Raw genomic sequence first — 21,259 nt, forward strand, 5'->3', positions numbered from 1 at the left:
TCTGAGGCCTTTGAAAGCAATTTTTCATTTTATGTCTTTGCAAACCGATACATCACTCCGTTTGCTTTGCAACAGAAGAGCTGATTTAAAGCATTTCGCGCCCATGGCTCTCTCTGCCTCTTCTACCTGGGATCCCATGACCTTCTAGACCATTCTGTGCCACACGGTGGAACTCCAAGATGGCTTTCTCAATAGAAAATGTGTTGGCAGAGTGATAAAAATTGAGTGAATGTATGATTTAACCAAGGAGATTCTTTCCCCAATATTGGTACCGATGTGATTGCACTGATTCTTTTGTCAATTTGATTGCCTGGAAGATTGTAAGAATTCAGCAAATGGCTTTTAAAGAGTTTTCATTCTTTACATATATAGGTCACCTACTCGAAATCTTATTTCCCAGCTTAAAATCATTTTCTGACTAATGTGTTATATACTTCCATGGACAGTCTCTCACTTGTAAGAAAAATATGTTTTTTTTCCTCCTAGTGATAAGTACTAAAACTGATACATTTTTGAGAACATGACATTGAACACTGGTAGCCTCTGCTCATCTCTCTAGTCCTCATGTCTGGAAAGCTTAGCTTAACATGGAAAGATTTCGTGTGTGTGGGTATATGTGCGTGTGAGTGAAATAAAAGGGAACTCCATTGTGCTGTGTGGCTAGTTTCCAGACAAGTTTTGTCTTGCAAGTGATCATTTTAAAGTAATTTGGATTCTTCAATGTACTACCATTTAAAAATCTGTATTCAGGAACATTGCTGTTAATACTAGAACTTTAGTTACAGTCTCAAGTTTGAACCCCAATAAAGCCATAGCCCAGAGCCTATAAAAGTGTCCAAAAGATGTTTCTGAAAAATATTTCTGTGGACTGGAATGGAGAGTCGGCGGGGATGGGATGGTTGGAAGGAGGAGTCCGGGAGTGTCAACTGTACTGATTGACTAACAGCTAAAAGTGACCCTTATTTTGATCTTGTCTTCCATTTTAAAAAAAAGTTTGCATTTTTAAGAAGATCATTATTGCTGATATATGTCAGTTTGGTTGTTAAAAACTAGTACTGATCTTTTGATTTTATTTTGGGCCGCAGGCTTGCAAAGCTTTACTTCGGACTGCAGTAACTAAAGGTCCATGGCTCAGATTTATAGAATTACTGCAATGTGGGTATCTAGTCCAATTTTCTAACTTTTCAGAAGATGAAAGAGAGTCCCAGAGAGGTTTGTTGATAAACGGAGAGAGTTGTGTTTTTTAACTCTATTTGATAACAGAATTTTTTATAAAAAATTTTCATTGGAGTTTTGGTGCAATACATAAGTATCTGATAGTTGGAGAGTATAGAAATTGAAGATGAATTACTAAATCAGAAGGTTGCGTGGCATCTGGTGGAAGGGAGCTTATCTTTTAGTTTTTTTCTGGCTCTTCTTCCACATGCGGCAGCCACTTTTGGCTCCGTCAGATGAGATCTTGTTTTCTACCTGAGCGTGAATTTCCCTGTTTGTTCCTCCAACATGCTAGGAGCTGTTAGAGCAACTCTCTCTTCAGCCATAATCATTAAACAAGTATCCACAGAGCTTAATCTATGAATCGCAAAAGAAGAGCCAGACATGATTCCTGTTCACGTAGCAGAGTGACTAACACATCATCTTTTGGATTACCGTTACCCAATGGCCTAACAGGCTCAAGGTTGTCTATGACGGACAGTAAATAAGGAGGACGTAGCCGAGCTGATTCTACATCAGATCAGAACCCGATCATGTGTTAATTGAACGCTTGGCAATTGCTTTCTTGGTTTACCCACTCAGAATACTTGTACCGAGGAAATGAAGACAGAAAAGATGGGTGGCTTCATTTGACAATGATACCTGGGCTGTGTGGCATGATAAAAATTGTGGACAGGCAATTTTTAGGCCAGTTAGGATGGCTGCACTAGAGAATCCAAGAAATGCAAGGCAGTATCCATCATTCTCTTTACAACATACACATGACCTCTGTTTGGGTGTGTACCTAGTCACTGCAAACGCTGCCTCCAGGGTAGTTCACCGACAGGGTTAAGGAGAAGGGTGCATGTTAGGAAGCCAAGCTGCATTTGGAGAGAAATCGTGACGAGGTAGGGTTGCAAGGTTTACTGGTCACAATCCCAAACTGGGAATGAAAAAGTTGCCCTTTTGTTTAGCGTTCAAGTTGAGAGTTTGCCCTGCAAGAGATGGTCAACTGCTGACTTTACTTGAATGTCCTTGAAAAGAGAAGGCCTTCAACCAGACATGAACAGGAGAAGAATGCCAGGTTTTCTGGAAACATCGCCAAAACCCAACAATTTCTCAGAATTTTCAGAGGCGCCAGAGGAGTGTTTGCATTTCAATGGAAAAAGTTCTGAAAGCTCTGGAAACTATTCCCCGTTTTACTTTTTCATTGAAAAGCAAAAACCATTGCTGTGAATAAGACACAGAAGCACTTGCTAGGGCTTTGTTAAGAGTTAAAAAAGGGACCTCTGGGAAATTTTAATTGTTCAACCCTTTGCCACAAAGCCAAGACAAAGAGGATCAAGTCGTTACGGCAAATAGAAAATAAAAGTACTGTTAGTTTCAGCACAAAAGTACCCAATGCCTGGAGCCGCTTTCCACTGGCCTGGCTTTGAAAGAAAGGCAGACCTTTCTAGGTTTAAAGAAATGTCATCGCAATGACATTGCAGTAACTTAATCATACCCCTCATAAGTACGCACTCCTCCCAAGTGTTTAATCAGCTCATCACTACAGACACCTGGCCAGGAAGCTTGGAGATTACAGCATTTATAAGAGACAATTTTCAAGCAAAAGAATAATATCCAGTTGGGATTTGGAAGGATTTTACATAGACCTATAGCAACAGTCAAAAGTAAACAAAATTATTCTATGTTTAATTCTGCCGCAACAAGCTTGCAGTTGGCATTGTCCAGTAGAGACACAATGTCAGGACGGGGGTAGAGGTCCGGTGGAAATACAGCGTCAGCTCAGTGGTAGAGAAGAGGCTCGGCACGCACAGGGTCCTGGGTTCAGTCCCCACTACCTCCATTAACAAATCTATAATGTCAGCCACATAGAATTAAACATTTCTAGTAGCTACAAGCAAACAGTAAAAACAATAGGTAAGCTTAATAATACTGCACTTTATTTAATCCAATATATGTAAAATATTATGACTTCAACAGGAAATCAATGTAAACAATTAGGAATGAAACACTTTACATTTTTTTTCTTACTAAATGTTTAAATTTTATAAGTACTGTATACTTACAGTCTCTCTCTGTTTGGGAGCTAAATTTTCATTACAAATACAACTGACCCCTGAAAACAACAGATTTGAACTATGCAAGTCCACTTTTACATGAGTCTTTTTCAATGAAACGTTCACGGGGTTGGCTGAATCCCTGGATGTGGAACCTCGGGTACCGAGGGCAGCTATGGGGCTTGAGTGTCCATGGATTTTGGTATCCACAGTGCGTCCTGGAACCAATCCCCAGGAGATGCTGAGCGATGACTGTACTTGGCTGGTCTTCAGGTATCGTAATATTTAATTCAAAAGAGGAGATTCACAAACAGACTTTAAAAATTTCCAATAACTGAACTGAGCAACAGGTTTTAATTTTAAACTAATTAAAACGAAATAAAATAGAAAATTCAATGTCTCAGTTTTACTAGCCCCATTGTAAGTACCCAATGGCCACCATGTGGCTAAGTGGCTACTGTATTACATGATGTATTAAGAAGTTGCTAGTTTTTTTTTATTATTATGCTGTGATTTTATTGTTTCAAATATTAGCTAATCAAGTGAGCTTTTGAAAATGCTGATGTCTTTTTATGTATAGATGTTTTGGGGAGAATACAAATGTTGTATGAGCTTTGGCCTGTCCTTTGCTACAGGGGTCTGTTTCTCCATTTAAGACCGTGGTGCATATTTTGCTAGAAATTGTCAAAACTCTCAGCAAACTTGGCCTGGGGGGCCTTGGGAATCAGTTGGTGATGAGGTTCAGGGGGTGGGAAAGAAAGATGAGGAGGTGGAACTGGGCAGAGGGAGGGGCGTTTTTCCACCAGGCTCAGAAATGTGAACATTATGTTTCAGGTAATATGATATCACCACATATTTTCTGATTATTAAAATAATGATTCTTTATTATAAAAAATTAACAACATTCAGATAAGCCTGAAAAGATAATAGAAACCATCCATAATTCCATTACGTGGAAATAACCCCTGGTAACGATGAACATACTTTTTTTTTTAGTTTTATAAATTTATTCAAACAATGACTGCTTTCCCTAGGGGCTTCTCTGGTCCTATTGGAGGCCCTGTCCTGATGGCTAGTAGGAAAACTTTGCTCAATAATGAGTATTATCTCAGTCTTAGAAATATTTGTTTTCTGCTTCAATATTCAGTCTTTTCAGAGTTTAAGCCCCTGTCGAGGTGAATTTAAATAGTTTCTTTTGGATGAGCTAGACTCCTGTTGAATGCTCAGTCTTCTGGATTTCTGCTCCTTTCCCGTCCCCTTTCCAGGTTAACTGAGCGTACGGAGCCAGTCGCGTGCCCTTCTGGCAGTCAGCCCGACCTCTGGGGCAGGGCACTGCTCTGATCTGCTCCTTCCCAGTGACTACACAATGTCCCTGGTCCGTCTGGTCTCTTGATGTGATGCGTCTTTACCCATCACAGGCACATCCGGTACCATCAGACATGCTGGGTCATGTGGCCAGGCGGCGGGGCAGCTAGCCTGAACTTCCTTCAGAGTCCTCTCTTGGTCTGAACCTCAACTGAACAGGCAGTCTTCTGAGTGTCTCACCCCATGAGTTAGACCAGGACCCCCGAGCACAGTATTTGCTGCCTCTAAAATCCAAAGAGGCAGCCCTTGAACTAAGCCTCTTAGTGGCAGGCGGCGCAAAGTGCAATAACGTGTCATTTCCCACAGAAGGAGTGCCCCGCACCTCCCCGACTGTTTACCGCCCCAAACCCTTGTGGATGTGAGAGACTCGGACATTTCCGTGGGGTTTATCCCCCACGCTGTTGCCCACTTGTATCTTCCTGGGACATCGGGGGATCTTGGCCATTTCCTGTTCTACAGGGCAAATTAACCTGGTGTTATCAGCACAGAGAGCTAAGGTGATGACTCGCAGAAGGTCGAAGATAATCAAGGACTCTGTGCAGCCGACTCCAACAAAAGGCACAGAATTAACACAGCCCTGGGGCAAGACGGTGAATATTCTCTCTCTTCTGTGTGAAACTGATCTGTGTTTGATCTTTTCTGTCTTTCCTCTTGAAGGGGAAGAATGCTTTCACTAGATCAAAATCCACAAGCCAGAGGTCAGATGTTTACGCACTGAGCTCCTTGCTTGAAAAAAAAAGACCTCATCCCCTTGAAAAAGGGTTTTCTAAAACTATGAGAAGAAGAGGTGGTAAACAGCCCCACATTCTTTTCAAAAAGGGACTTTGCATCCTTTGTTAGGGTACCTGTGCCTTTGGGAAAATACCCAGACTTTTCCAGGTCTGTAAGCTATTGGGTCCAAGCGAAAGTTAATGTGGAGGACCCAAGACACCATCATCTGAAAGGCTACAGAAATGTGAATGATACTAGCTGTACGAACTCTGCACCAGAATTGGACGCGGCTTGTCAGACATTCAGCAACATGGGGCTTCGGAACTGGATGGCCCACTGGCCATTGGCGGGAGCTGACAAAGTTGTTCTCAGACCCATCTCCTGCCTGTTTCAGTTTTTGGAAGAGTTCCTCCGCCATGTTACCCCCAGGGTAAATTAGAGCCGTCAGCACTCTTGGTCGCCGAAGAGGTCACCTTTTAATCTTCCCAGTCTTTTCTATGGAACAAACCTGAGATACGGTCCTGCCTTCTGTTACCTGAAGCTTTAAGACTTCAGTCGTCAAGTCGCTCTGGTGTGTCATCCTTGTTCGTCCAGCACCTGCCAGTGTCCTGTGAAGGAGGGAGCCTGAAACCCAGAGCTAGGTCCAATCAGTTCTACGATATGACTTTGCTGAGAGAGTGTCAACTACAGACTTGGCACTGAAGAAAAAGCAAGAAATGTGACAGAGACTGTCCCCGACACACGGAACTGTCTCCTTTTCCCGTGCGAACGTGTAACTTTGGAAAAGTGGCTACAAATGATCCGACCTGGCCTGGGTGGGGAGGGGGCTGGTCAGGAAAGGCTCTTCTGAAGACCGATGACGTTCTGAAGACTGGCCCCGGGTGTCCCAGGCTCAGAGACTCGCCCTCCGCAAGGCCCTGCGACGGGGAGCAGCGTGCTTCTCTGAGGCGATCCCTGGTCCAGCCTGGTCAGGGCGCGGGGCTAACGGAAAGAAGGGAGCTGAGGATGGATGGCGTGACCGGTTTTTCTTGCTTGTTTCTACGTGGTGGTTAGGAAACCCACCGTTTTAAATGATTATCTTATTAAAAATAATCAACGCTTGAAAATCCAAGACTCAAATAGATGTCTATTTATTGAGCAAGACATGCAGTTTCTGCCCTCAGGTAGCTTAGAATCTAACAGAAAAGTTAAGACCCATTTTCATACTGTTATTTTACAAGTTATAATGTGTTGTAAGGGAAGGACACAGGGCTAAGTGAACGTTGGGGTGGGTGTGTGAGACTCGGTCCTGTGTTCATTTCTTCAAAAAATATTTAATGAGTACCTTCTCTGCCATTACAGAGATGAACAAGAGAAGGAATTCAGCGAACTGGGGGGCCAGTTGCATACAGAAATGATTAGAATTCTCTCAGAGCAAAGAGAGAGACATGCACAGGGTCTCATGGGATAACAACAGTAGTTATAATTTATTTAAGTACTTGGGTTGGGGGTATAGCTCAGTGGTAGAGTGCATGCCTAGCATGCACGAGGTCCTGGGTTCAATCCCCAGTACCTCCATCAACTAAACAAACAAACCTAATTACCCCCCCTCAAATTTATTGAGCATTTATTAAACACTTTACATAATTTTCCTAATAATTCCTTTACATAATTGTCCCTTCCTGACAAGGGAGGTACTGCTCTCCTCATTTTCGATATGAGAAAACTAGCACTTGGAGAAGTTAAACAAATTGGAGCTGTCCCAAAGGTTGAAGGTTGAAGATGTGGAATTCCAACCCAGCTCTTGGTGATGACAAGCCTGGGCTCTTCCCCAGCAGAGCAGTGTGCTTCCCAGTAACACCAGGCTGGGGCTCTCACCGCAGAGTGAAGACTGGCAGTGTGGAGGGTGGCGCCGAGCAGAACCAGAGTGGGAGAATGGTCAGAAAGGACTGCAGCATTGCACGCAAGACAGGCTGAGGGTTTGAACCAGGAGAGTAACTGCATGGACGGGAGGGGAGGAGAAGCTTGAGAAGAATGTGGGTGGTGAAGGCAGTGGCCTTTCCTTGGCTGAGGGGAGTCCGCACGGGGAGAAGTCTGGCTTGACTCCTCGGCTCCTGTCGTGGGAGACAGAGCAGATGGATGGAGATGACATCAAATATAGAAAAAGCAGGTTTGGGGGTTAGATGATGAGTTCAACTTTAGTCATGAGGAGCTGGAAGTGCCAATGGGCCACTTCGGTGAAGAGGTCCAGCAGGAAGCTGGAAATCTGAGCAAAGGTCTGCTGCAGACGTGTGGGCTGGAGAAAGAGATTGCGAGCCATTAGTCTATGGGCGGAGTTATGGCAAGGAAAAGGGAAGAGATTCCCCAGGCAGAGTGGGTGCAGTGGGCTGAGTGAGGGATAGTCGTGGGGGTGGGGAGAGGAAGGGGTGATGTTGGGGGGGGAGGCAGCATCACATTGGAGGGGGCATGTGAGGGGGCCGTTAAGGAGAGAGAAGAAAGGGTCACTTCAGGCAGCGCGAATAGTAGGAACAAAGTAGGCAGAAGAGCAAGGCTATTTTCAAAGAATGTAATGGTTCAATCTGGATGGATCATAATGGGCTTGATGCCGTTACTGGGTGATATTGGATAAAAGTTACATTGTTGAGAGCCTTAAAGCCAGGCAGTGAGAACCTGGGAGCAGAACTGATGATGTAGGAAATTTATTTTCAAAGCGCGCAGAGTGGATTAAAGGGAGAAGTTATATGTAGAGTGGAATATTACTCAGTTTCAGAAGGAAGGAAACTCTGATATGTCTACAACATGGGTGAGCCCTGAGGATATCGTGATAAATGAGATAAACCAGTCACAAAAGGACAAATACTGTATGATTCCACTTACATGAGGTACTGAGAGTAGCCACATTTATGGAGACCGAGAGTAGAATGTGGTTACCGGGGACTGGAGGAAGGGAAAGGGGAAGTTATTTAAAGAAGAATGGGTATGAAGTTTTAGTTCTGCACAATAAAAAGAGTTCTGGAGATGGACAGTGATGATGGTTGCCTAACCACGTGGACATACTTAATGCCCCTTGAAAAGTTAAGACGGTAACTTAGGTTATGTGTATTTTACCACAATCAAAAGTTTAAAAAGGAAAAAAGGGGAGAAAAAAGAGAAGAGCAAAGGGAAAGGATGGTGGGGGGCGGGGGTAGGGCTTTTTCCAGAGGCTATTTCTAATAGTCCAGTGAATGTGGTGTGGCTAGAACTGGGTAGACAGCAGTAGAACTAAGAGTGGAAACAGGAACGGGCTGTGTTTGTATGCCAGAAATGGTCAGGTGTTGGCAATGTCATATGGTTCAACCTATTAGAAAGGAAAGGAGAGACAAATTGTTTAATGAAGTCCATGAAATGTACATTCTTACCATTTCAGTTAAATTGCAAAATATTTCCTGGGGCACTTGCTTTCACACTAATAAACCACATAGCAAATATTTTCCATTTTCAGTCATCTTATGTCAATTTGAAAATGGCTATTTTTTTATGGGAGAAATTCACACTGTCTTCACTTTGTTCAGTGTGACGTGAAGTTGCCAAAAGTGCCTTCAGTACACATTTGTCTTTTGTGTTTCAACCAGGGAAAGTTTCCATTTCCCCATTTCATCCCAAAAGCTTTCAAAAGGTTTGGGCAGTGCCCAGGGCCGTCCCCACAGCTCACTTTGTTTCAGCTCTAGTTTGTGCAGTTGGCAGACTCAGATGCCAAGTTTCTGCTTTAGCACTGGTCAAAATCCCATGCAAGATTTTGGTACCACCACCTGCTGATCCATCTCTGAGTTGAGAGTTTTTCACTTTTAAGAGAGCAACGGAATGAAAGGAGCAAGTTTGATTATTACCTATAATCGACTAGGATTTAAAAAAAAATCATACACACGTAAGTGGCGCTCAAACTTTGTTGTATATAAGACTCATCCCAGGATGATGATGAAAAGCTTTTCTGCTCTCTGGGGACAAGAGTCATGGTTAGTGCTTCCCATGGCTGTGTTTCGGTTTTCTCCAGCTCTCCAAGTGTTGAAGTGGGAGAAAGAGGGGTTGAAGCACTGAGAAGCAAAGATAGTGGGGTGTCCTTGGGAAGGCTAAAGTCACCCAGGATAATTGCAGGAAGGAAGTGGAGAGGAGTGTTATGAGCTGGATAGGGAGATGCTCAGAGACATCTGGGAAACAGGCAGTTTTCAGAGTTGAGGATGAGTGGGTCCACCTTCAAAACAGGAGTGAGTTTTTCAAGAAAGGTTATGGAATAACAGCCTGGATGGATTTATGGGAAGCAGTTTTCATCTCTAGACACCGAGGCTCCAAGGGCATGGGAGAATGACTCATCTCTGCTGAAGGGGATGAAAGGAATGTGTTGCCGGGGGACCCAGTGGCTAAGACAGAAGGATGCCAAAGAAAGGGGCTGGATTTCTCCCAACATGTTAGTTGTTGGTCAAAAGAGATTTCTTCAAACAATGAAATATTGGTTGGCCATCCCACTGGGCATAAGACCAGAGAACAAGCAGCATTTCGAGCGAGGGTAAGAAAACCCAGAATGTGACAACCTCACGGACTGCACAACACACATCTAGACAAAGAAAATGTTCAGAAGTCGCTTTTCCTTTGGAAGTTTGGTGGATGAAAGAACACACATTTCAGAGCAGGGGTGGCAAAGTGGGACACTCAGGGGTCAGCCAGGTAAGCGGATGTGTGATGACAGCTGGGTGGAGAGCATGAACAGGAGAGATCTCTGACCTCATCTAAAGGGGCCGACCTTGACTCTGCCTGTTTTCAGTTAGGCAGGTAGGATGCAGAGTAACAGAAATTCCCTATCATTGATAAAGAGTCCCAATTTTTAAATGTTGCTGATGAATTCAAATACGGAATAAAATGCTTTGTAGGTCAGACCAGACATCTGTGGCCAGACGTGGCCTGTAGGCAGCCAGTACATGGTCTCAGCTTTGGAGCCAGAGAGACCCTGGCAGGCACCTGGCTCTGGGGGGTGCCATTAAACCTCTCTGACCCTCAGTTTTCTCACTTATAAACTGATGGATGGAGTAATGCTTCACTCGCCTATTCTGGGGAATGGATTAGACATACTGTTCATGCTGTTAAGTGAATGTACATGAAGTGTTTTTCCAGTGTCTGTTATCCAGTAGGTGCTCAGTAAATGGCTCTCATATTGACCAGAATCATGCATTTTTTTTTCACCATTTCCTCCCAAAACTTCATGAACAAATACATCATCCTAGGAATGTCCAAGACTGCTGTGTTCACAGCTATACTAAGGTGTGACTGTTAGGATAGAAAAGGCATGTGGCTTGGATCCCTTCCCCCAGTTGCCCTGCTCTGGAGCCTTCTCTTTAGATCCACAGATCCTACAGACATCCGAAAGTCACAAGGCAGAAATATACACACGATCCACTAAGAGATGCAGTAGAGGAGCCTTTACATGACATCAGGAAAACTTTTATTAAAGGAACTCTTTCTTTCCATGCAGTGCTTTGCTAGAAACTGTGCAAAGCGAATGAAACAGACACAGTTTCTTTCCACCTAAGACATATTCCAGTGACAATAGAGATTTTGTATGCATATAAAGAGTGACAGAGCAAATGAACAAATGATTAATGAAGCAAAGGACCAAAAGGTAGGGAAGGAACACCTGTGTTTATTAGCAAGAGAAGAAGGTGATGCGTGTCACATTAGGAGGTCATTCTGTCTTCTTCCATTGTTAAGAGAGCACCTGAAGAGATGAGATTTCAAAACTGAATACTCGAAAAAGATTGCTTGGTGAGTTACCATGAAATGAACGTCCAGATAGAGAGGAGAGAGTATTTCAAATAGGAGATAAGAGTTGAGCAGAAGCTTAGAGATGAGAAAAAAATAATTGCTTAAATAGATTTGAATACATTTGCCTGGAAGAAGAAGATTCTCATGAAGGATTAAGATGGGAGCAACCAGGCAATTCAGAGCATTAAATGATGCAGAATGGACGAATGATGTTGAACTCAGAGCTGGCCTTCCTCAGATAGAGGACCTCGCAGGCTGAGGAAGTCTGTCTTCTTCTGGCTGAGCACGTATTTAATTTGATTTTTTCCGTGGTCTATTTCAGTTGGTTTAAGTCTAACTGCTCCTCTATTCTTTACTACAGCCTTCCTGAGTTAGTTGAGGGTTATCTAACTACTGAACTAGTACTGGGGATGGGAACTTGGGAAAAAGAGATGAGAGCCATTGCTTAGTTTCTAAGTGTAGTCGTGGAGTTCTCACTTTGGCTGACTTGCTGAGCTGCGACCATCTTCAACACCAAGTGCCCACGTGCGGAGAACTGGTGGGACTCCCTCCCTCTTGGACTACATTCCCCTTGACCTTGCCCTCTCCTGCAGCCACCCCGACTCTCTCGTCCAAATGATATTTTGTTTTCATTAAGCTAAATTTGTTCCAAAGACTTTTCCCTCTCTTTTTAAAAACTCTGTGTCTTATGATCAACTAGGGATTAAGAAAAAAAAAAAAAAAAGAAAGAAAAGGAGGAGAGGAAGTCTAATTTTTTATAAAATCTTTGAAACTGTCAGTTGAACTCAGCAAGAATAAAGGGTTAAGCTGATCTGAAATGTCAAAAAAGTTTCAAGATGCCAACATACATTTCTTGCCTTTGGCTGTTCTAAATATAGGTAAGAGAAAGCAGAAGTAAGTTGTTACGTTTATAGCATTCTAAGAAGAGAGTGTGGTCGTGGTACTTGCTGCTCGGGTTCATTTCCCTGCCTAATTACCAGCTGAGTCTCTCTAGGCAAGTTACGCAGCCACCCTCTGCTTTAACTTCCTTTATTGAATATGGGGTGGTGATGGCGGTGCGTATAACACCCTCTAACTTAGTGTGACTATGGAGATGAAATAAATTAATGCCTGAAAAGCACTTCAGCATTGAATAACTGTTAGCTATAATCGTGAATATTATTGTAAAGAATATGATTGAAATTGAGACGGAGTGACCCCAAAGGTAGGACTAAACTATGTTGGTCTTGGTCGAAGGTCCTCAGGTGGCTGAGCTACTATCAAATGCCTCGGCCAACCGTTCTTCAAATACCAGGGCACTTTGGGGAATGTTAGCCACGGGCAAAGTTTCTGCTTCGCCATCTTCCAAGAAGGCTTAGAGTTTTAAAGTTGCTCCAAGGGGCCAAGTGAGAATTCAGGGTAGGGAGATGTTTATTACAGCCCCAGCCTACTAATTCCAACTTCTACTAATTCAGCAAGTGACCTCTTCAAAGGGAACACTATGATTCAAAAGTCTCTGCGTCTGCTTATGTATCCCCTCAGCTAAGCACTAATGTGCAGTGTTAAGGAGATAACACCATTTGAAGAGTAATTATTCATGAAAACAGTGTAACAGTCTTTTTTTCCTCTTTGTAGTTATATGTGGTGTCCAGGTGGTTGCTGAATTGCTAGAGAATATTTTATACACCATGAAGTTGGAGAATTAGCAAGTGGCCCACATTTCCACTGGCTTACTGGGTATTTCCAAACACACCATGTCAAAAATCAGACAGTTGGGTGTCCTGTGCATACGTTTATGTTGAAGTTTGTGGCAGTTTCTGGGCACAATCACAAGAACACGTCTCCATAGGTAGTTCCCCAGGTTAAATAACTGTGGTTTGGGGTTTCATTGCCAACTTGTTACCCAAATAGTAATTCCAGACAGGAGAATAACAGAGTGGAGGGGCCTTCCCAGGGTGTCACTGCTGTCTGTGAAAGAAAGTCAGATCCTTAGGGTTTAATTAGAGGACTTATAATTACACCGAAAGCATGCTACTGTCAGCTGGGGACACTGCACATCTGGAAGATGGGTCTCGATGTGGTCACTTGCCTTTAGGGAATGAAATCCAAGAAACTGTGACTGTCCAGTGGGACAGTGATGCTCACGCTTGGCGTTTATACACAGGCAGAAATGCCAAAGGTCAAAGTGAGCCAGTCTGCAAAGCAGAGTAATTCAGGCGAGATAAATGGGAAATGTACTTAAAATTCCAAAGAATCCAGGATGAATGTGGTATCTTTGGCCCTAAGATGAAAAGACGTCATTTAAAAGGAAGAACAGGTACATAAAAGTGTGTTCTTCCTCCATGAAAATGTACCTGGCCCCCGGAACACAACCGCACAGGATGCCGGTTGGCATCAGAGAGTCTGCTTAGGGAAAGGATGACTGAGGGGCCCCCGATGGTTACACAGGCTCTGAAGAGAGGGTCAGGAGAGGAGCTGTTACAGCATAAGGGATAGAACAGCTTTGACAGGGAGAATTTTGTACCATTTTCTTCCTCTCACCCCTTTTCTCTACCACTGATGCCAGACAATCACAGATATGGACATATCATTGATCAGACATATGTATGCACGATTGGTTACATATATGATTGTGCATGTAGACATAGTCTATTCTCTCAAGTGCATTAGAGATGCTAATAAGACAGACAGGACCCTTGTTTCCACTTTTTGTTTCTTTCCAAAGTTATGAAAAGAAAGGTCGTTTGTTCCTTTCATGGTTTCAGGAGTAACTTTGAGAAAACCGCCTCTATCCTTTGTAGCAGATTCCATCTCAAACCGCTTTTGTGTAGTTGAAGAATAAACTGTCAGGCTTCTTGGCACGTTTTTATTCTTTCTCTCTCTTTCTCCATAAAAAGAGAAGTTCAATGTCTCTGAGTTACTAGGAATCCGCTCTACACGGTACGGCAAAATTTAAATGACACGATTTAGATTACACCAGAGTAAAACTCCTTAGAAACAGAGAGCGCAGCTTAAGTGCGTAGTTTAGAGGGAAGAGTAAATGGGGTGGAACAGTAGTAAAAGTTTGGTTGTGGAAGGTTTAATACTTACGATCCGGCGGCCTGTTGTAGTTAGTCACTCACTCCTTGGGAGACAGACGGGACGGGGTAAAGTGTGTGAAGAATGAAGCAATTCAGGAAAACTCAGCCATGAAATGGAAAATCAAAATGAAGTAAGGGCGACTGTAACTATCTTGGTCTATTAATATTCAAATATTAATACTTTTCTTTGAGAGCCATCACTGAATACTTACTGACAAGAAAAAATGGTAGCTTGAGAAGAACATATTCCAGAAACGCATTTAACAGGGCTTGAATGTGGGGTTTGCTTAACTCAGAGTAACCGCTGACCAGTTCAAGTGCATTTCCCATCGAAATGCATCTTCGAATTTAGGATCCCTTGGAAAAAAAATTCCCCAAATGCATTGCAACTTTTCATAGGGGTGACACATGATCGTATTTTCCAGAGACTCTGATTTAATATCTGAATGCAATCATACTTGACTCTGTTAAATAGAGAATCGTTAAACTTGAAAAGAAAAGACCTTAATTTGTATATGCATAAGCCTATTAAAAAACTTTTCTAGGGGGTCTTGTTATGTTTATTCTCTAGAACATAACCTATCTTTGAAGTGGTATATTCGTTTTTAAAAAAGCATTCCCAAGCCGAATAATTAGACTGAAAACAAAAGCTATTCTTTGAGTATATTTCCCACGTAAAGCCATGCACGTGATGCTTTGATTCAAATAATGAATGCTCTTACAAAACTTTGTTATCGTTTGAGGTCTATATGCAGACTAGCAACTTTCGTTTTTGATGATCATTCCATCCTGAAACAAGTTCCCGCCCCCCCCCCCCCCATTAAACCAGAATTAGGAGCACATTTCTATCCAATGGGGCTTAAACTTCTCCACCGCCTGCTTCAGAAGTGAAGTTATGTTCATTTTCTCTCTGCAAAGAGAGCTCAGAAGAAGACACAATTAATTCCCTGAAGTTTTTCTGGAACAGGAAGGTTGCCTTTGTTGCTTTGATCTTAGCATGTGGTGCTTTTTTTTTAATTGGCTGTTGAGTATTAAAAGCCACAGCCTCATCTGGTTTTTCTGCTATATTCTCATATTGTAAATCATATGATGCCTTCCAATCTAAAGTAAAATGCTCAGGTCCAAAATACCATTTTGAAATTTGTTTATCATTACAGCTGATAGAAAGATTTCCAAGGGTCTAAGAAAGCCATCCGATATTTGATTCATATGCCGCAAACTGCTAACAGTATCTCCATGCACTTCAGACAACACAGCCCAGAATGGAGACACACGCTCATGCTATTTCAGACCCCCCTTCCTAGCGCTGCACGAGGCTGCTGTAGCTCACGTAGCAGCTGGCTAGGTTACTGCTTCTATAACACAATCCATACCGCAAAAGTGGCTCTTTTCCAAACATTTTAGAGCAACTGGAGTTGTCTGCAGGTCTCTGTTAGGTAATTTTCCTATAACTTTGTGCCAGTTGGTTTCATACTATTTGGTAGACATCGTCATTAAATCAAGACAACAGCACTTGGTTGAATTTCTCTCATACAGAGAACTATAGGAAAATTACAGCTAGCTGATTTCAGGCCCTCATCACGACGCAAGTACAGGATGTTAGAAAATGAACGCAACCTACAAAAACGGAGTTGTATAATTAAACATCAAGTAGTCCAAGGAATAAAAGTCATAGATTAATTGTCTCTCAGTTTGAGTCAGATCCTTTAAATACTGTCTCACCACCTGAGCATTGGTTCTTCTATCAGAAGCGTGTCGATCCTTAAAGTTGGGAAATTTCAGCTCTTTTGGAGCTCCAATCAGCTGTAAAAAGTAATTGGCATCTTCTTCCAAAGTTTCAAATTTTCCGACAAAATCATAGCTGATCAAACACGGATAGCAGAGTTTGCTGACCTTTTCCCAGTGGATGTCCATGCCTACTGGACGGTGCGAATCCAGCAAATAGTGAATGAACTCTTTGAATTTGACTCCAGAGCCATTATTTAATGCTTCCTCACAGGCATTCGGCCGATATTTCTTTATAATTGCCTTCCCAAACACAGGATGGTAGTAACTATTGGGGTGTTCAAATTTGTCCCTAAATGCTGACACTAACCTTTCCATGGGATCACGAACAAACACAGCTTTGGTGTAGGTGTTTAAACGAATATGAATCCCTTTTAAGTCAAAGCTGTCGAGCTTTTTCAAATGCTTCCCATAGTGAACAGCATCATGAGAGATGTTGTCCGCAGAGGGAGCCAAGCCACTGAGTACCATCAGAACTCTCTTCCAGTTGGAACAGCCAGCTTTCGGCACTTCACAATATAAGATTTTGTGTTTGTCTTCCACATAGATCCTGGATACCATGTGAAAAAGATGTGACTGAGGGCGACTCACCCCGCCATATTTCTTGCAAAATTCCTGAAGGAAAGACCGGCGTTTTTCTTGAGTTGCATCAGCTCTCTTCCATTTGCCATCACTGACTAAGCTTTTGTTTAAAGGGCGAACATCCATTGGCCACTTCATTTCGCTGAACTTCCTGAAAAGGGTATTAGTCCCTTGATGTCTTTCAGTCAACTTAACTGTTGGTGACCCTGTGGTCCTACTCAAGGCTCGTGCCTCACCTTGTGGGTGGCTGGTCTCCGTTAAGACCCGAGTGGGCTTCTCAGAGTGGAGTAGGAGATTTTCTGTTTTCTCCTTGCGATCCCTGGGCATGTGGGACTTGGGGTTCTGTTAAAATACAGAAGGAGAGATGTTGAAGGCACATTCACAAATGTGGGTATATTGATAAGGAAATTAACATACTTGTTTTAAAATGCTATCTGTAGATCGACTATACTTAGAAACAGAAAAAGAATGTTATTGAGGAGAGTACATTTCACGTAAGCTGCCAGAACAAATTAGCAAAGCATGTGGAATATACATTTTGCAGTAAGCATCTTCACAGAAATGTAACGATGAAAAATGGAATCCATGCATTGTTTTGAATCAAAGCTTCACATTTTACATTATGTATATTTGGGTTACTATTATGCTATTCATTTAATGTTAACATGATGCATTACATTAATGGATTTTTCTCATACTAAATTATCTGAACATTATTGGGATAAAACTACTAGTTACTCCTTTGAATCTCTGATCACAGTGAGTTTGCTATTGTTTTTGTATTGTCTTTGCATCCATAGCAATCAATTACATAATCTTACAAAATGCCAAAAAAAGAAAAATTCACAAGGTGGAAAGGAAAAGGGATCTTCTATCTTAGCTTTGCCTATAATGCAATAGAATGTAACTCCATCATTCTGTAGGTCAGTGATTCTTCAGCTATTAAGAAGTGTGTTACTTAGTGCATTTGAATGTAGATACAAAAAGTAGCTGTATTTGGACTGAAATTTTTGTTGTTTTGGGGAGGCATTCTGTAATGTCCAGAACAGTTCCACGTTGTAAATTACAACTTAAAATTGAAGCAAGGCCAATTTAAAATTCTGATGACCACTTCAAGTTTCCAAGCACTTGCAAAGCGTAATATATTTATCTGTTTCCCTTAGAAAGCGTTTTATTTTTCTAAGCTCATTTATCACAGTCGTTTCATAACTATAGTCATACTATCATATAATTTCATTCACGTACAAGACCATCCCTCATTCCCAAGTGAAGAATGACTAAGGAGTCCAGAAAGGTCTCCTTGATGTCCTGCTAAATAAAACTGCCCAATGCAGGATGAGAATTTAGTTCTCTTGTCAGTGGGATGAATCACCTGATTTATCATCGGCTCTCCATCTGACTACATCCTTTCCACAATTCTACTGTCTATAGCAATTGCTCTCAAATATTTGTTACATGAAGGAATGCATGTATGAACTGAATTAAGTCTTCAAGGATGATTAGGAATTTTCTGGCAAATTGAGCAAAAGAGCACTGTGTGTGGGAGGCACCTCCAGGCATCACGGTCCTCCCACCAGGTGAGTTTTAAGGAGAAGTGCTTCTTCCTAGTGGAAGAACACTGTGTAATCCCTGATCACTATGGCCCAACTGGCACAGCCCCACCAAACAGCTGCCTACATCCTTCACTCCACTGAGCCAACTCTTCAGGGTTTCAACTCTAAAACCATTGGTCTGCTGTCTTCTCAGAGACTGCCAGGAGGACTCTGAAGCCTCGAATCCCTCTTTACTCTGATCAACAACTTGTCGCCCAGAAGGTGTTCACGTGTCATATGAAATTTGACTTGAGGTTTGACAGATCACGGGGTTACTGCTAGAATGCGCGGGAAGTGCTTAGCATAGTCCTGAAGTCAAACTGCCGCCGTATTTCTGCTGCTGTTTCTTCAACAACTACAGCTAGAACAAAACGCTTGCGATTATCATTGTCTAGTCCTAGTAGTTGCCGCAACAGCACTTCATCCCAGTGACCTAGTGAATCTCGTTTCCCCGGTTGTCCATTATTACCCAGGCTGTAATTTGTGTTTCTACATATGACCCTATTGATTATCTCCCTGCCTCGCTAATAAAAACAAAAACAAAAACAGCCTTCCACTGTGTGCCCTCTGGACCTTCCGCTTGCGGTCATCAAATTCCCCTTTAATCTTCTGGAATGGACTTCTGGAATGTTTGTTTCCCATGACTTTCTCTGATGAAACCTGATTGGCCCTGGAGACTCTGCTTCCCTTGCACTTTTTCGAACAGATGAAGCTTCACTTTTTCCAACCACGTGACCCTCAGGCCAGAAGACAGGGAGCTATTTCCTGGGGCCTCATCATCACGGCTTCCAGGACTCGCCCCCAGCAAAACCGCCTGCCTCCCTGCCGCACATGCGCACAGGCGTCCTGCTCAGCATCCCTTTCCCTCCCCTCCTGCTGCCATCTGCCTTTCCCCCGATCTTTCTGCTTGATGCACTGAAGACTTTAGCTCCTGGCTCAGACTCTCGGTGTCCACTCTTGTCCTTATGTGTTGTGACTGCTCCTTGACCACCTCGCCTCTCATAGAAGTGTTCTCTGTGTTGCACAGACCTTGCCATCGCTGGAGCCTGCCTCACCTCCATCATCCCCACGACCCTCCTCGTCTCACCTTCCAGTTCATTGTTACTCCCAGTTTTGCACTTCTCTGACCACTTTTCATCACTATGTTATTCAGGCTTTTGAGTAACAGCCAGCATGCCTAGTGGCTCTCAGAAAGTCACCTCTGTGGGGAGGCGGTCCCTGTCCACCTTGTCTAAATCACTTTCCCCTCTGAGATGTTCTCCCACTGAGCTATCCTTATTTTTCTCACAGCACTTAGCACAATATGAGATGAATGTATTTACTTCTACGTTGTTGGTTTCCACCCCCCTTCTACCTCTCTTGCACTAGAATCTGCCTGCAGAGGTCTGATCTTTCTTGTTCTTTGTAGAATCTCCGGTACCTCGCACGGTCCCTGACACGTAGAATATGACCAAGAAATGACTGTTGAAGGAGGTGATGTGATTATAACTCAATGATGGGCTTCTGACCAATTGTTTTATGACCTTGTTGAAGAAAAACAGTGCTAATCAGAAGGTGAAGGTTAACTTAAGATGAATCACTGACCGATTCCCGGTAAGGTGCTGAAAATCTGTATTCAAACAAATCTTTGGCAGGAGGGAAGACAAATAAAACAGGCACACGTAGAGCTGCTCGTGCTAAAGAAGGCTGGAGGGCAGGGATCCTTGCCTGCCTGCCAGAGCAGATTGGTTCAGTCACTCCATGCCACCTGGGAACCCCTGGAGGCTTGCCAGCAACCTGGACTCCTAGGCCTCACTGTGGACACCCCGAAAAAGGATCTCTGGGGATGGGGCTCCTAACTAATTGAGACAAGCTCCCTACGCAGTAATGGCATTTGGGGTCCACCGAACTGGAGCATGGCAAAAGAAAGTGAAAAAAAAAAAAAAAAAAAAAAAAAGAGTTCTTATTTCTCTTATTGCCCAGGAGAGGGAGACACCAAATAGGGTGGACGTGAATATTTCAGTAAGCAGAGACGAACGTCAGGTGTCACCTCAGCCCTCACCCGGACCAGAAGAAGTACCCTTCACCTTCGTCCACTTCCCTTTGCTGCAGGTCCCTGCTCCCCAATCACTGGCTTGGCTAGGAGATCACTGCCCGGGGAAGAGTGCATTGCTCATAGATCAGACTTCAATCTCCTACTAGTTTACTGAGTGCTAATCTGTTTCCTCTACTTTGACCAAATCAAGGTATGGACACAGGCTTAATTCTAAGTAATGACACCCCCTGAGGCTTCTTGTTGGTTGGCTGTGAGGCCTTCTCCCAGCAACACCTCATTTCGCCATCACGCACCTTACAGAGCAGTTACCAGGATGTGGCGACATCCCCCGCCTCCCAGCCCTCCCCTCCACCTCCTTTTAATCGCAGCAAAGGCTTTCCATAACTGAGGGGTTTGCGCTGCTGGTGTTTTAAATTTGAGGTTATACCAATGACTCGCCATCACCATCATCATGATAAAAACAGTTTACAATAACAACAAGAGTAAACGCTTACATTTCCATTTTCCTTCAGGCACTTCATTCAGATTGTCCCTCAAGCAAATGTATAGAAAACCACACATCCTGCTCCTTCCCAAAGTGGCTCCTCCTGCACTCTTATCTATTTCTGGGATGGTTCTGTTACCGCTCACAAAATCTGAGATACGCTTTAACAATCAGAAAGTAAACTGGTGACTTCACATCTCATCAAGTCTTTCAAAAAATCTTTTCTTTTTTATTTATTGTCTCTTAATTGGATATTCTTTAGTAACCTCCTAATTAGCCTTCCTGAAACTTCCTGCCAAATTAGTCTTCCTAAAACATTTTACTTTTCATCCCCTTAAAATCTGGAACTGGCTCAACTACATATAAACTGAAGTCCCGACTCAGCTGGCATTGGCAGCCTGTCACCACTGGGCCGCGTGTCACTTTGTGTTCTGGGTCCTCTGTTTGCATCTGTCAGCCTCTCAGCATCTCCCACCCACGCCCTCCCCCCTTTCTCGGGACTTTCCAAATCTCCTAAGTTGATATAAAATCCTGCTCTCTCCAGGAAAACCACCCAGGTCTCCAGCGAGGGATTCCACTCCTTGCTTCCACACTTAGTCTACACCACCTTTGTTACTGCA

General features: G+C 43.1%; 1 protein-coding gene, 1 long non-coding RNA gene and 1 other non-coding gene across 10 annotated transcripts in view; 2 read left to right on the top strand and 1 right to left on the bottom strand.

Annotated features, from left to right (window-relative positions):
• LOC116659662 overlaps positions 1 to 6,119 on the top strand; it is a 19,734-nt gene extending 13,615 nt beyond the window's left edge. The window contains exon 3 of the long non-coding RNA XR_004315034.1: positions 4,929 to 6,119. This is a non-coding gene — a long non-coding RNA (uncharacterized LOC116659662). The remainder of the gene's footprint in view (positions 1 to 4,928) is intronic.
• Positions 6,120 to 6,818: 699 nt separating this feature from the next.
• TRNAA-AGC lies at positions 6,819 to 6,890 on the top strand. Its single transcript has one exon. It is a non-coding gene; the product is annotated as a tRNA-Ala (tRNA).
• A 7,043-nt stretch (positions 6,891 to 13,933) lies between these two features.
• The window catches only part of CHST9 (carbohydrate sulfotransferase 9), a 186,473-nt gene continuing 179,147 nt past the window's right edge, over positions 13,934 to 21,259 (bottom strand). For all 8 annotated transcript variants that reach the window (XM_032467471.1, XM_032467473.1, XM_032467470.1 and 5 more), the window contains one exon: positions 13,934 to 16,870. In XM_032467471.1, the coding sequence (XP_032323362.1) occupies positions 15,779 to 16,870 (1,092 nt within the window). In that variant the 3' untranslated portion in view covers positions 13,934 to 15,778. The remainder of the gene's footprint in view (positions 16,871 to 21,259) is intronic.

This window comes from Camelus ferus, chromosome 24, assembly GCF_009834535.1.
Source record: "Camelus ferus isolate YT-003-E chromosome 24, BCGSAC_Cfer_1.0, whole genome shotgun sequence".
NCBI classification, from domain to species: domain Eukaryota; kingdom Metazoa; phylum Chordata; class Mammalia; order Artiodactyla; family Camelidae; genus Camelus; species Camelus ferus.